The sequence below is a fragment of the Pimephales promelas genome, chromosome 20 (genome assembly GCF_988280905.1).
Source record: "Pimephales promelas chromosome 20, fPimPro1.hap1.1, whole genome shotgun sequence".
NCBI lineage: Eukaryota > Metazoa > Chordata > Actinopteri > Cypriniformes > Leuciscidae > Pimephales > Pimephales promelas.
Genome location: NC_142788.1, coordinates 18,739,029 through 18,754,943, shown reverse-complemented (window position 1 = coordinate 18,754,943; position 15,915 = coordinate 18,739,029). Strand labels below are relative to the sequence as shown.

The 15,915-nt window shown below is 34.9% G+C and overlaps 1 protein-coding gene across 1 annotated transcript; it reads right to left on the bottom strand.

The window, feature by feature from the left end:
• Window positions 1-4,189: 4,189 nt before the first annotated feature.
• eno1a (enolase 1a, (alpha)) lies at window positions 4,190-14,503 on the bottom strand. The gene is made up of 12 exons (XM_039652953.2): window positions 14,382-14,503; window positions 12,664-12,758; window positions 10,730-10,825; window positions 9,756-9,814; window positions 9,348-9,417; window positions 9,040-9,173; window positions 8,450-8,672; window positions 7,214-7,411; window positions 5,802-6,003; window positions 5,574-5,682; window positions 5,427-5,485; window positions 4,190-4,665 (listed from the first exon to the last, which is right to left on the bottom strand). The coding sequence occupies exons 2-12, from the start codon at window positions 12,746-12,748 to the stop codon at window positions 4,602-4,604; spliced, it is 1,299 nt and encodes a 432-aa protein (XP_039508887.2). The 5' UTR covers window positions 12,749-12,758; window positions 14,382-14,503; the 3' UTR covers window positions 4,190-4,601.
• Between the last annotated feature and the right edge of the window lie 1,412 nt (window positions 14,504-15,915).

Genomic DNA, 15,915 nt, shown 5'->3' with positions numbered 1-15,915 from the left:
GCTGTTGTATATTGCTAATTTTTGACTACACAAGTCGAACCAGAACGATTTTGGTTGCCCTTTGAAGAATTCAAGCATTTCTAATCATTTTAAATAACCAGCTAATATTCATTATTGATTAAGAATATAGACAGAGGCACACTTATTACTTGTCTAGATATGTGGGTACAATATTTCTTTATATATACATTTAAAACTACATTTGTACAGTAAAATTAACTTTTTAAAAATATGTATTTATTTATTTATTAAATTTCTTTATTTTATTAAATGTGCAATGCTTTGGGGTGCATTTCTGTCACCTGGTGGAAAACAAACACTTTTAACATGAAAATGACGTGAAATTACTAATATAACCAGTAGATGGCACCAGAGGAGCACTCTGTAGCTCATTTGCCATTTCTGTCATTAATACTTCTTTTTGCATGTTTTGCTTTTGGATTCATTATAAAATGAATATTATAACAAATTTTACTACACTAAAGTATGAAGTCGAACTGAAGAAAACGCTGAATAGCACAGACTAAAATGTGACCCTGGACTTGACCACAAAACTAATCACATGGGTCAATTAATTGAGGTAGGTATGGTTTGTTAGGGTAGGACAATATTTGGCCGAGATATTTGATCTTTACTTAATATACTAATGATTTTTGGCATAAAAGAAAAATCAATCATTTTGACCCATATAATTTGACGGTTTCATTTGAGTTTTAAGGGGTGGCGATCACGAATTACTGTACATAATCGCAAATTTGTAGGGGGGCTGGGTGGAAATTTAGTGAGGCTAAAGTCCTCTTACAATGGTTTTAAAGTGACACCCTTGGATCTAAATATAATCATATTAAAGTAGCCTATTCATAATTTAAAAAAAAAAGTGATTATTAGTGGCCCAGATTCTTCACAAATGAAGTGTACGTTTTCAGATACATAAAAGGTGTTTTTAAGCAAAAGTCTGAGCATCTTGACCTATACCTATTTAAACACCTGGCTGAGGAGAGACCACATTATTTTTGCAATGCTCTTTTTCGAATGTTGCTCTCCAGTGTGCTTTATAAGAACATACAGTGTGTGGCACCCTGCTGTGGAAATGATTGGTTTATAGTGTAGTCTTCCACACTTCATGTTTCTCCCTCTCTGAAATGATGATTCAGTCAGTCCCAGAGGATTCATTCAGCAGTGGGTCATTGAACATGACCGCTGAGCTCTGAATGCTCTACTTAACCTTCTGCTGTTCTGTCATGGATGTAATCACACAAAAACAACATCATATCATTTTACATTCAACTTTTTTTTTTTTCCTGTAGCCAAGTATAGTTTTAGTATGGATGGAGCCTACAATCACTGTGCATTTAACAACATCGGTAATCTATTAATGATGCTCTGGAATAACTGGCACAATCCTGTTTTGCATTTTAATAGGGAAATGAACCGGATCCAGATCTTATCCCATTCTCTATTAGGCAGTCATTCAAACTGAACAGATTGCAACGAGAAAAATTGTGATGCACTATAATGGTGTGGATTTTGATTCATCCCAGCGTTTTGAATCTTTAGATCTACGTCAGTATAGGTGGCGACTCCCCTGAGCGAGTCATTGAATCAACTGAATAAATAAAAAAGCAAATGACCGAAATTTTTGTGTGTGTATATATATATATGTATATATGTCTGTATATATATAAAAAAACTATAAAAACTATTTAAAATATTTAATTAAAAAAAATATTTAGAAAAAATATATTTAAAAAAATATAAGTAGGCCTATACAAAGAGAATAATTATTGTTAGCTTATTTATTTTGTCAGCCCATGAAGTTTCCTGATGCATAGATTAGATTTCAGAGGCTGTGGGTGTTACCACCTGATATATTAAGTGCAGCATTGTCTAACAAAGAAAAGGAAGCTGGGAAAATGATAAATGGACATGCCGTGGCATCATAGTGCTGGAGAGAAAAAAAAACAGACTGAAGTCTAACTGTTTTGTGTTACGGTGTAATGATCACAGCTGGCTGTTTTCTCCTCTCATTATGATAAAGGTATCAAGAGGTTTGCGCAGAGGTATTGTGAGGGAAACGGATGGCTTGTTATTCTATTGTGACATGACAGGCTGAATGAACAATAAAAATGGGGGAAGAGAGAGAATTTTGTCGGAGGGCCTTGATTGGAGGAGAAGGAGCACGCCGTGATTGATTTCAGCAGGAGAGGGCTAGGAAGGAAAGTGGATTCATGAGGTGTGTGTAATCAGAGAGACAAAGCCAAACGTACAAGTGCGGTTAAGAGACAGGTTTTGTGGAAGGGGAAAAAAAGCAGCACACCTCCCCTTCCCTTTGTAGTTTGAAATATGCATGCTCTTGATACAGAATACCATACCTCGATCATTCCTGCCAGCATAAGACAGATGGCCTGAATCTCATTTCCACTGCTGTGCTACCTTGTCTTGGCAGCTCATCTGAAACTCTGTTATTAGTAAACTCTTACATACTGTGTGTTTCAAGGTATAATGTACATTACAGGTTTTATGGCAACTTTAATCTGCTATTTTCCCTGGTTTATAAATCAAAGAATTGAGGCACTGAATGAAGGCACGGGTTAGCGTGTTGTGGGAGCTTTGAGGATTGAAATATAATGAGGATCTGGATTACAGGAGACAATAAAGCACAGTGTGATTTGATTGTTATCGAATTGTGGGCGGATTCATGCTCCCAGTGGAACAGTAAAAAAAAACTGAGGAAAATATGCATGCAAGTGCACATTCTATATGCAGATGAGAATGATTCATTTAATACATCGTAATCACCTGAAATGATAAGCCTTAATAATCACAGTAAAATCAAATCCCAAGCCATAATGTTTCATCTTCTGAGCATTCAGGGGTTTTTATTTTATTTTTCCTTTTTACAAAAATGTAGTGTAGTCACAGCCAAATATGCATTACCTAATCAACCCTGTTGCTGGTGATTTTGTGTATTAATATGTACTAAAAGTTGATCAGAATGTATTAGTGTTTTTGTAAACAGAAAATAGCCTACTGAAATAAACTACTGGTTTAATTAGTAATATCTGGTAGTACTAACTGAACTGTGCTATAAAGGACAGTTAACTCCAAAACAGAGGAGGATTTATGTAAAAAAAAATGTTTGGGGAGAAACCAATAATAAATGCTGTTTCAGCAGAGCGGTAGCACAAGAGATGGCAGCCAAAAAAAAAAAGAAAAAAAAAAGAAAAAAAAGAAAGAGAAGACATTTGCCAAGATTGCGAATTACACTGAAACAACAGCAGATGGCGGTGTGGAATAACACACAATCTCTACACAGCAGTTCCAGTGGAAGAACTAAAGAAAGGTTACTTACTTCCTCAAAATATTTGAATTATACATGTACACCGAAAGAGCAAAGTCGCCTCAGGACAAAATCAATCAGTCGTGGAAACAGGAGATGGCAATTCCGAGCTCAAGAGCACAAACCCGTGTCTGTTAGCATGTTCACTCAGCAATACTACTGATTACTCTGGTTTATGCGATGCAACCACTGGGCGGCGCTAACGACAGCCGCTCTCTTGTTTTTATTTTTTTTATCTTTGAAAATGGTAATATTTTACAATAAGGTCCATTAGTTAATGTATTAACTATCACGAACTAACAATGATCAATACATTTGTTACTATATTAGTTAATCTTTGTTAGAAAGTTAATACAAATACAGCTGTTCATTGTCTGTTCATGTTAGCTCACAGTGTAAATGTTGATTAATGGATTTGAAAGGGCTTTCCAATTCACTTTCACTATATACCTTTATTTTAAGTAAAAATGTATTTATAATTTATTGTATTAACTGATCATGTACGTATAAGTATTGTAATATAGCCAACTATTTTTATTTTACCATGTTTATTTAAATTTGATATATTAGTGCTGTTAAATTAATCACATCTAACAAATAATTGTGTTGTTATATGTGTATATATATATATATATGATGTGTGTGTGTATATGCATATATAATATATGTATGTGTATATATTAATATTATATATAATGCATTTATATATAATTAAAATAAATTCATACACATTATTCTCACATTCACATTATTGCAAATTATAAATCATTTTTAAGATATATTTTAATTTGTTTATATTAATTTGTATTTGTTTATATTAATAAATAAATATAAACTTCACCCACACTCTTCCTTTTTAATAGGGATAATTTATTTGTTATGCCACACATATAGAACTAACACTTGTCAAAAGCAACACAATACACATAATCGTGCTGCACACTGCAACACAGTGAACAACTTCAGCTCTTTCGTAAAATACTCAGTGGAGCACCAGAATCACTACACCTCACAAGAAGCTTAACAAAGATCTCTCACACACACAGACACAATTAAAGGACTGATGCTACTGATGCGGATACCAAAGCATGGATGGGGCAGGGGCCGTCACAGAGAATGCCATTGACTACAGACAGATCTGGACCTTTGAATACACTGCTTTTCCATCTAGTCTCCATTCTACAGGAGCTGGCTTTGCGTGGCGTTTTGTGTAGGAGAGTAAGCACGATGAGCACACTAAGACCAATGACGGGCTGCCGCTTCAGATGGGCTTCCTGAAGTTCTTTCCAGCGAAACGAGCCTTGTCACCAAGCTCCTCCTCAATCCTGCAGATGTCAAACATTATCACAATCAATCTGGGAATCTCACAGTTTAAACAACTTAAGAAGTACAGACTGGGACTTAATGCTACTTATTATAGTTGCAATGATTAGTAAGAGAAAACAAAAGTGTGAGGACGGAAAGATTTTTAAAATCACCAAGGATGTTCACCAAGGTTGCATATATTTGATTAAAAATACAGTAAAACAGTAACATTGATTTTTTTTTTTTTTTACAATTTCTATATTGATTTATATTTAAAATATATTATATTTTAAAATGTTATTTATTCCTGTGATGCAAAGCTGAATTTTCAGCATCATTACTTCAGTCTTCATTGTCACATGACCCATTTAGAAATCATTCAAATATGTTGATTTGGTGCTCAAGAAACATTTCTTATTATTATCAATGTTCAAAACATAATATTTTTATATAAAGATACCATAAATAGAAAGTAAAAAAAAACAGCATTTATTTGAAATAGTATGATTTTGTAAAATAATAAATGTCTTTACTGTCACTTTTAATCAATTTAATTGAATAAAAAGAATTCATTTCCTACTGACCCCAAATTGTTGAAAGGTAGTGTATTTTATGTGAGAAAAAACACATATAAAAAAACTTGAAACTAGCCAGCATTTGGTTCCTAGGGACAACAGTCAAATATACTTTACAGTTTCTATGCAAAAATATTTTCAGAATCAAGTATTCAATCAGAGGCCATTTAAGAGTACAATAATGCTACATAAACACAAAAGCTCACCTCAGCAGCTGATTGTACTTGGCCAGACGCTCAGACCGGCAGGGAGCACCAGTCTTGATCTGAGGGGAAAATAAGACAATTTACTTTTTTATCCCATAAACAGCATTGACCGGCAATAGATAAGAGTGTGTTTGGCAAACCATGTACCTGGCCAGTGCAGAGTCCAACCACAAGGTCAGCGATGAAGGTGTCCTCTGTCTCTCCAGAACGGTGGCTGACCATTACACCCCATCCGTTAGTCTGGGCCATCTTACAGCTAAACAAAGGAAAACCGAAACAAAAGACCTCACATTCAAGACCAAATGTAGCTCAATTTTAGTTAGTTCTTATTTAAAAATATCCACAACCATCGTGTGAGATATTAGAGACACTCACGCCTGAAGGGACTCGGTGACTGAGCCGATCTGGTTGACTTTGAGCAGCAGGCAGTTGCAGGCTTTATCAGACACAGCTTTGGCGATGCGCTTGGGGTTGGTCACTGTGAGGTCATCACCCACCACCTGGATGTTAGTGCTGGCAGTGAAGTTGCTCCAGGCCTCCCAGTCATCCTGGTCAAATGGATCCTCAATGGAGACCACTGAAAAGCAAAGATGAGACTTGAATGATTTGAGATGGAGCTGAAGTGACCACATATCAATCACACAATCTACATATTGGTTTGGAAATGTAAACACATTGTACATGTTGAAATGTACATATTGCTTTGGGAATTTGTCAAAAAATTGGCTCTATTAGGTCTTGCCGTGTAAATGCAACTAAAGTGATCTGTGCAATGTTTACTTATATGCTTTCAAAGTACTTAAAGCCATTTTTTGAATACGTAAATATTTATATTTATATTAAACTTTTGAAATAAAGGATTTGTGCTGTTTTGCAAAACTGGTATAAAGAATCATGAAATTTTACTGGTAATTAACTGCTAAAATTTTTAAAAATTGTGACAAACCACTTATGCTTAGGCTGCATCATAAAAAAATAAAAGAAAAAAGTATTAATATGAAATATTATCACAATTTATTTAGTAATATATTTTAGAATGTAATTTATTCATGTGATTATTCTAATACGCTGATTGGGTGTTCAAGTAGCATTTCTTATTATCAATTTTGACAACAGTTGTGCTGCATAATATATTTGTGGAATTTGTTTTCAGTTTTATTTGATGAATAGAAAGTTCAAAAGTTTTTTTGCAACATTATACATGTTTTACTGTCACTTTTGATCAATCCTTGCTAAATAAAAGTTCTTAACTTCTTAATAAAAGTAATAAAACCTTAATGACCAAAAACCTTTGAATGTACCCTGCAATACAATTGTTTAATGAATATAGACCTACTACATGTAATGCACTATACTATATAGTTTATTTATATACACTTTATCTCGTTAGTATCTAGGGAACTGGCCTTAAGGGGGTTAAATCACCCCTGCCAAACACCCCTTCAGCAGGGTCTATATCATTCACTGCTGGTCTGGATCTTTTCAAAGACCTGGGTCTTTTTTTAGAAGATCTAAAGATACCCAACATGCATGAGGGAGGATTTTGTGTTTGGGTAAACATACTCACGGTAGGCAAGGAAAAAGTGTGTTTTTGGTAACACTTTACAATAAGGGTAATTTTACAATAAAACTTTATATTACACTTTATAATAAATGTTAATCTATATACTAATTTATCACATAACTTGTCTATTTGGATGCTCTGACATCGGTCACTGGCCAGCTGAGGATTACAGTAGAGTATCACACTCTCACACATACTATCACTAAAGATCAGGGCAACTGACCAGGATAATCTTTAACAAAGCTCCTGTAGAGGTCAGCCAGCTGGTCAGGGCTGATATAACGGCTGGGGTCATCAGGTGATTTGAAGTCCAGGTCGTACTTGCCACCCTTGTAGAACTCAGAGGCGGCCACATCCATGCCGATCACAATCTTGTCGGTGTAGCCGGCTTTGCTAATGGCATTCTTCAGCAGCTCCAGAGCTAAAAAGCAAAATTTTACGTTAAAATGTTGTTATATGAATGTATAAAGCAAAGTTTATGTTTCAGGTTTATTATACAGTAATATACACTACATGTGTATAGCACGTCATACTGCAGACTGTTAACTTCCCAAAGGTATTTTGTGTCAAATGCCCATTTACAACTTTAAGTACTAATTAAAAATCATTAATATTTCTATAGCAAAAAGATGAGTTCACGCACTGATTTGTACTTTAAAATGAAGAATCTATCACCTTGAGGATATATTTCATTGTGCTATGCTAATAACACATAAGCTTTTAACCTACAGCGACTTTTGGATTCCTGACTGATATATTAAGACAACTAAATTAACATTGAGATACTGGTAAAGAATAGGATAAATATTTAAACATTCAAAGAGCAAGTAAATCAGTTAAATGTGTAGAACTCTACATTATTTTTTTCATAGATGGGCAGATGTTATGACTGATTTGCAGGCAGCACAAAGGTCATGAGCATTCCCAGAATTCCCCAGAGCCGGAGCCACAGCTGCAGAACTTCACTAGTTTCAATTCAATTATAGCAATGCACAAGATCTTAAAATAAAAACCATTTGTTTTTTGATGGAAGGAAATTAGTTGTGAAGTATAAGTTTAGGTAATGATTCACAGTATTGTTATTCAAAGGGTAATGTTAGTAAACTCACTGAGCTATCATCAAGATAACGGTAATCTCTGACTCCTCGGGTTATCTCTGTGTCATCTACAATCAGTTTTTATCATACCATATTGTTTATCAATACATATCTGTACTAGTTTGCTTGCTAGAGGCTAACAGGATGGATTGATTATATATGCATGTAATTTCTTATAAAGTGACCTTAAATTCCCCAAGTTTGTTTTTACCATGAATATGTTTGTGTAAAAATATGGGCTATTTTACATCAATTCATAGTACTGCAGCATTTACATCCTTAAAATTCTGCCTAAAATATGAATGCCTTAAAACTAAAGGCTTTCTAGATCTAAACTCCCTCATAAAACTCCTGAATCTCACCTTCTTTGTTCTCAAGAATGTTGGGGGCGAAGCCACCTTCATCGCCCACATTGGTGGCATCTTTGCCGTACTTCTCCTTGATGACATTCTTCAGATTGTGATAGACCTCAGCACCGATGCGCATGGCTTCTTTGAAGTTGCTGGCACCGATGGGCAGGATCATGAACTCCTGCATGGCCAACTTGTTTCCGGCGTGGGAGCCGCCGTTGATAACGTTGAAGGCCTTTGAAAACAGACAGTCTATTTATATTGTGCCAAAGTTTGCATACTTGAAATTTATTGCAAACCAGAACAATTAAGCATGCAAAATTCAGCAATTTTGGCTGACATCAGCTGACTGTCTTTCAACTGAAAAAAAAAAGCTTAACAAAATAGTGCAAAAGAGAAATGGAAATGGAAGTTCTAGCCACTGTGGCTCTTTAATTTAAAGTAGCTATGTTTCCATCCAAAGTTGTGTATTTATCGTATGCGCAAAATAGGAATATCGCAAATTTGCGAATAAAGCAGCAAATCTATCACATGTGTTCAAGACAACGAAATGGTTACTTCCTGGTAAATTTTCGATTTTAAAATTTCTTCAGAGTACGTACAGGGACTGGGAGAATGACTTCTGGGTTGCCAGCGAGGTCTGCGATGTGACGGTAGAGGGGGACGCCCTTCTCTGCAGCACCAGCCTTGCACACAGCCAGGGAAACACCCAGGATGGCATTTGCACCAAACTTTGCTGTGGATTCAAGTGAGCACATTCATTAAAACAATGGATGCATATTTCAGAGTCTTTATAAACCAACTTGAAGAGCTGTGATAAATAACATTTTCATTTCGTAAATACATTCTGTTATGGCAACTAAATGAATTGCAATGATAACAAAACCCTTAATCATATTAATATGCTTACACTTGTTGTCTGTGCCATCCATATCAAGCATCAGCTTGTCGATCTTCTCCTGCTCCAAGACTGAAACGCTCTGTTTAAGCACAAGAGATTATTAATGACAATATCAATCATTATACAAGGAGTATAATGTCCACACAAACTTCATTTAGCATAGAACAATGCAACGTTATGGCATTCACAGCATTGTGAGATTAGGGGGAGGGCTTTATCTTTATAAATGACTAAATTGTAATATTTTATCAAACATTAGTTAGTGTTCACAACAAGACACTTACCACTTCAAATAATGGTCCCAAACTTATCTAATTCTCTCAAATAATCTTACAGTACTTGTCTTGCATATTACGAATAACCACAGCTCAACAACAGTACACATTATCATGTTAGTCAAAGAACAAATATTCCTACCTGGCTAACCAGAGCAGGTGCAATTGATTTATTGATATGCTCAACAGCTTTTGAGACACCTGCAGGGACACAAGCAGACCATCACTGACCCAGGCTAAGGAGTGGATGAACATGCAGAGCAGACATGACTAGATGATCACAGAGCAGGTAAGTGCTGTACTGTCAATGAGAACATCTGTGATCACCTACAAATACCTGCTGTGGTTAGTCAAAGCAAACCCAAACGCTCATGCTGCTTCTGTGCTATATCAAAAGGGGTTAAGTTCCTCACTTCAGTTAATACACACGCTAATTTACCTGATTACACAAAGCAGGGGCCAAGAACTCATTTACATATTTAACAGCTCTTTTCACCCCTGACGGAGGAGAAAAGATGGCAGAAGAAACAATGAGAGAAGAGGAAAAAACTGCAGTGCAGATGGAAAGACCAATGAAAAATACTGTGAGGGAATTACATATTTCAAATAAATTAAGAAATGAATGTTTAAAAATACAAACAAATAAAAAAAGAATTCTATATTTCATTCAGATTTTAACTGGATGATTATTATGATATATGAAAAATACATATTATATTATGCACATCTGTATAATATTACAAAATTAGCTTTTCACAGAAAATTAAATAAATATATTTTATAGGCACACTAATTTTCACATTTATTATTATTAATAAATTGTCAAAAACGGTTGTGCTGCTTTATTACATTTTTTCTGGATTCTTTAATGAATAGAAAGTTTATTTATTTGAAATAGAAATCTTTTGTAACATTATAAATGTCTTTACTGAACAGTTTTCATTATTTATATTTTAATCTAATGCATTTCAAAAACCCTTAACAATAATGCAATAACAATGCAATAATGTTCAAAAACTCCTCAAACATTAAAACTTGAATTCATTTTTTTATACTGTAAAAAATAGAGATGTTTTGAAATACCACATGTACAAACTGAATATCTGAAATACAAACCTTTGCCCAGATAACGTGTCTTGTCATTGTCGCGGAGTTCAAGGGCTTCATAGATGCCAGTAGATGCACCGCTGGGCACTGCAGCTCTGAAGAGACCTGTTGATCAATAAATATGTATCACCATTCACAGGTTTCTTCATACAATGTACATGTACAAACAACTCTGCTGATTTTGCTCAATTCAATCATTTCCAGAATTCCCAACAAGAAACACTGAGGTAACATCACCGTACCATATAAGGAATGAATGGACACACCTCCTCACTGCAGAAGCAGAATCACAATGTATAGAATCTCTGCATAGTGCCAACGGATTATCAATATATATAGTGTTTAATATCAAAACTAATTGATTGATTAAACAATTGATTAAAAAGCATGAAGCCTCAAGCCTATTTTTATCAACTAAACTCAATGTAGACAGTGTTGTGAAGGGGGTTTCCTCTTGTGATGTAACCGACTGAGTGAAAGTTTGAGGTTGGCACACGTGCACTTCATAATGGCACATTTCAACTCCAAGTGTGGCAAATCTGCACATCCATATTCAATCAGCACAGCTTGCCAGAGAGAGCAGTTGAGTCGATTGCCAGAGCGTGCAGATGAAAATGGAACGGATTTAAAGCTTAACCAGAAAATAAGTCAACTATATCAGTACATAGCGATTTTGTACCTCAGTCTCCAAATATACAAAATAAGAAAACTGGGTTATGATATTATCATATCAAATGATTTGCCAAATTCTTAAAAATCGTGCACTATCAAAACAACTCTAAGCTATACTTTAGTTTAGGTTGTGTTTTTTCAGCCCGACCTCACACTGTTTAATCAAAACACATTCATTAAGCTGTGCTCAAATACACACAGACACATTAGATCTGGGTGAGTTGTCTGCACTTTATCTGGGACAGGGAGTTGGCAGAGGATGAATATACATTTTACACATTAGTCCCTAAAAAAATACCACGTTCATCTTACACAGTGAAGTATATACTAGCTTGGCAGTGTATGCCAACTCCGTCTCTCTCTTCAATACAATCTGGCTGGAGAGGGACGTTCTACATATTTGCTCACTTGCCAGCCTCAATCTTTCAAAATGGTCATTCACTGAATATAATTAAAACTCTGGGCACAATATGTTAGAGGCCAAGACACTTGTGTTAGACTAGAGTGCAGGGCAATAGACAAAAAGCAAGTTCTAAAATCACAGATATACTTCAATGTTGTTGTGAATGAGCAAAACATTAAAATGGGAATAAAGTCTATATATACTACCATTAAAATGTTTTTGAATGAAGTCTCTTATGCTGCATATATTTTATCGAAATTACAGTAAAATCAATAATATTGTGAAATATTAATACAATTTAAAATATAAATATAGTATACTGTCACTTTTCATCAATTTAATGCATACATATTTTTTTAAACAAATTTTGTGTTCATGTGCAAAGCACCACCATACAGTAGCAATGCAATCCAAGAGGTATGTATTACTTTGGCTATTTATAACCACCTACAACCTGATATGTCGACTCTGGGCTATTGGACTCCAACATGAGGGCCTGAATAGGCAGGGAGCCGTTCAGAAGCTCACCCATGTGAAACTACCACCGCATTCAGACTCTACGCCCCAATAACATTGCATACAATGTCAATTACTGTTGCTTTATATTGATGTTGGACATCTAATGGACTGTTCTGCACAGCAGTTGAAGAGACAGTTTGTGGTGGGCCATGCATTTTATCTCTGAAATGGTCCCAGTTTTATTTGCTGGCACATGTCAACATTGCAAAATGGACGAATGGATTAAACGTCCTGAAAGAAAGGTCAGATTAACATATAATATATATAATTAATTATTTTTTGAGTATTAAAAAAATATTTGCGTTAAATAATACAATGCAAAATGCTTGACAATTTGATTATTACAAACCTTTCTTAGTGTAGAGATCAACTTCCACAGTGGGGTTTCCACGGGAGTCAAAGATTTCACGAGCGTGGATCTTCAGGATAGACATGGTGCAGTTTCTGAGCATAAAATAACATGTTAAGAACATTAAGGAGCTGATAGAGACATTCATTTTATATTTAGGTTACAATTAAATTTTAAACTTTAAAAACACTTTTAATATAACTAACACATTTTAATATAATAACTGGCTAAACTTTTTTTATGTACACTAATGTTAACTTATGATACCAAAGTTCACTTAACAGTACTTTATTTTTATTTTACATATTATTCATATTTAATACAATTAGTTTATTCTATATATTGCACATTTGGTCGAAGCTAATCCCACTGAAAGCCTCATGGTGAAATCCCCACAAGGAAATTATTACTCTACTCCTCCAAATTGAGTTAAAGACGAAGAAGGTACTGTTTCACCTATTAGCATAAACTCCTTTTATGATTTGGAGTTTCAGTTGATGCAAAATGAGTAATCAATCCCTTTTTGACAGTCAACAAGAGCAACAGGCAGGAAGATTTGAGAATAAACTAAATGAATGACTTGCAGTTGACTCTTTCCCTCTCCAGCCAAGAAAAGCTGAGCCTTTCAACTGTCAGCACCTGTTCACCTAAAAAATGCAACTGTACTGGGAAATACATTTGGAAATATGAAGTAAGTAAAAAAATTGAATCAGCTCAAGCATGATGCTGTTGAATGTTTCAATTAATCCGGGACACTAATCATCCATCAAATTAATTAATTACTTGACTTTCTTTAAAATAATTAGTTTTCTGAACTTGTTGTGCCCTCAAACAGAGGATTTATTTTACTCATGTAGGCAAACATTAAAACATCAAAACCCCATATTTTCATTGTCAGACCAGGATGACATAAGAAAACCCTTTCCCATGAATATCACGAGACTCATTTCCTCATCAACACCATTTCCTGCCCTGTCAATATGTTGTGCTAACATATAAAACCAACAAAAAACATCCACTTCATTTGGACCAATGGAAAATCCTGTAGCCTTAAATGTCTCTGGAAACTTCCCACTGGCCACAACACAGTGGGTTGGGTTAACTGAGACAGACAGTAACAAGTGCCCGGCCTCCTGTCTGCTGTGGGTCGAGAATGAGTTGGTATCAATTTTAGGAATGATAATGAGAATTACATTAAATTTAGACATGGTAATGACCATTAAAATGGATTTGGTGATCTGTCACTACATTTCATACAGTCTAAAATAAACCTGTTTTTTAAAAGCTACAAAATAAATAACAGCAATGTCTCCAGTTTAAAAGCCTATTCACCATGTCAAACTGTGACTTGGTTTGCTGTCAAAACACCGACTAGACCAGCTGTAACCTAAGACAAACTACTTCCAACAAAAAATGGCCTTTTCTAATTTTGAATGAACATGTTTAATTTAACCTTGATCGCAGCTGTATCTATTTTTTAAAAATAACTCAAACGTGCGTGACATAAATGTTGCAATGTTAAATTTAGATAACAGTAACTGAATACTGAGATTCTAGAGGACGTCACCGCACGACAGCATCACCTTCAAAATTGCATAACTCGGTTGAACATCACGACCACTGATTTGCCACATTTTAATTATCATGACAAAAGTCTCTAACTGCTAAAATATAAAAGCTACAACACACGCCCTTGTGTTGTAATGTATTCCCCTTACCTTATCTGGCCTAACCAGTGCAAGGGAAGTCGAATGCTGACCGTGGTGCAGAGCAGAGAAGGCAGAAGGCTGATGGACTTGCGCACTATTAAATGTTGAGAATCAGGAAGCGGTGGGCGCGAGCACGCTTCTCGCTCTGTGATTGGCCAGACGCGCATCACGTGGCACACTAATGAGATTGCATGGCACAGAGCACGTTTTCAACCGGCAAGACTCCGCCTTCGAGAGTGATGTGGAAATTTTAATTCATTGATTAAAAGCTTTTATTTATTTTATCTAAAGGCTATGGATTAAATGCACTTGCGGTTAATAGGGATACAAGTAGTGGTTGTTGTGTTTGAAGCTTTTTGCATCGAGTATTCTCGTGTTTACGGTGGAAACTGGTGCATTGTGGAGTACGTGCAGAGCATCACCTACTTCAGTGATGCGTCATAGTTAGCGTGCACAAAAACTGATTGGACATGGCAGCTTTTATATCATTTTGAGCTCAGTTTACATTGTGATTTATAAAATTATGTACAGATTCGATTGCGCGCTAGTTTTAAATGGTGTATTTTTCATAATATTAAGGATGGCATTGTCTTAAACTATGTTTGTATATATAATTTGAAAGGGTCTTGTTTAAATGATAGCCTATTTGATAGCTAAGATCTTTTTTTTTTAATTTTACTAAGTAAAAGCATTGGTCATTGTAAAATAGAAAATAAACTTTATTCATTTTCTTTATCATCTTTTTATTTTTTCAGTGTATTTAGATCATTACTTTATATTTTATGTATTCAATAGGCTAACATATCATAATATATGAAGGGCACAGTGTGTAAGAATGGTAATTTACAACCAAACTAATACATTCATTTTCAATGTCATCTCCCCATCTCAAACGCACACGATGGACCAAGTGATGCTGTGCGATTTCTAGCTTCAACTATGGCAGCCTCATGCATTAAATGACCTTGAGCAACATTACTACTGCGCCATCTTCTGGCTGCTGATAGGACAGGCACTTCAAACGGAATAAGCAGTATACAATTTTGAAAGTTTGTATGAGTTTTCAGCTTTTTATATGTATTGTGTGACAAAATCTACACCACTGTCCTAAAGTTTGGAGTAAGTAAATTTTTTTTCAAAAATACGGCGAAAACAGTGATATTGTGAAATATTATTACAGTATTTATATTTTGATAAAGCTGAAATTTCAGCATCATTACTCTAGTCCATTCTTCAATGTCTCATGATTCTTCAGAAATCTGATGATTTGGTGCTCAAGAAAATTTCTTATTATTATCAATGTTAAAAACAGAGGGCTCCTTCATATTTTTGTGGAAACCCGTGAATAAAAAAGTTAAAAGAAAACGGAATTTATTTCAGATATAAATATTTTGTAACATTGTTAATGTCTTTACTGTCACTTTTGATCAATTTAATGCATCCTTTGCTGAATAAAAGTACTAATGTATTTAATTATTTAAAAAAGAAAATTGCCCTGAAATAAATGATTTGGGTGCTTGCTATAGTCCTTGTTTTTTGGGAG

Excerpts from the sequence above, each read along its gene's own strand:
- eno1a (XM_039652953.2), bottom strand. The coding sequence starts at position 12,748 with ATGTCTATCCTGAAGATCCACGCTCGTGAAATCTTTGACTCCCGTGGA. Across the intron at positions 5,683-5,801 it reads GTCACCGAGTCCCTTCAGGC|CTGTAAGATGGCCCAGACTA; the intron begins GTGAGTGTCTCT and ends TCCTTTGTTTAG. Across the intron at positions 4,666-5,426 it reads AAGTACAATCAGCTGCTGAG|GATTGAGGAGGAGCTTGGTG; the intron begins GTGAGCTTTTGT and ends TGACATCTGCAG.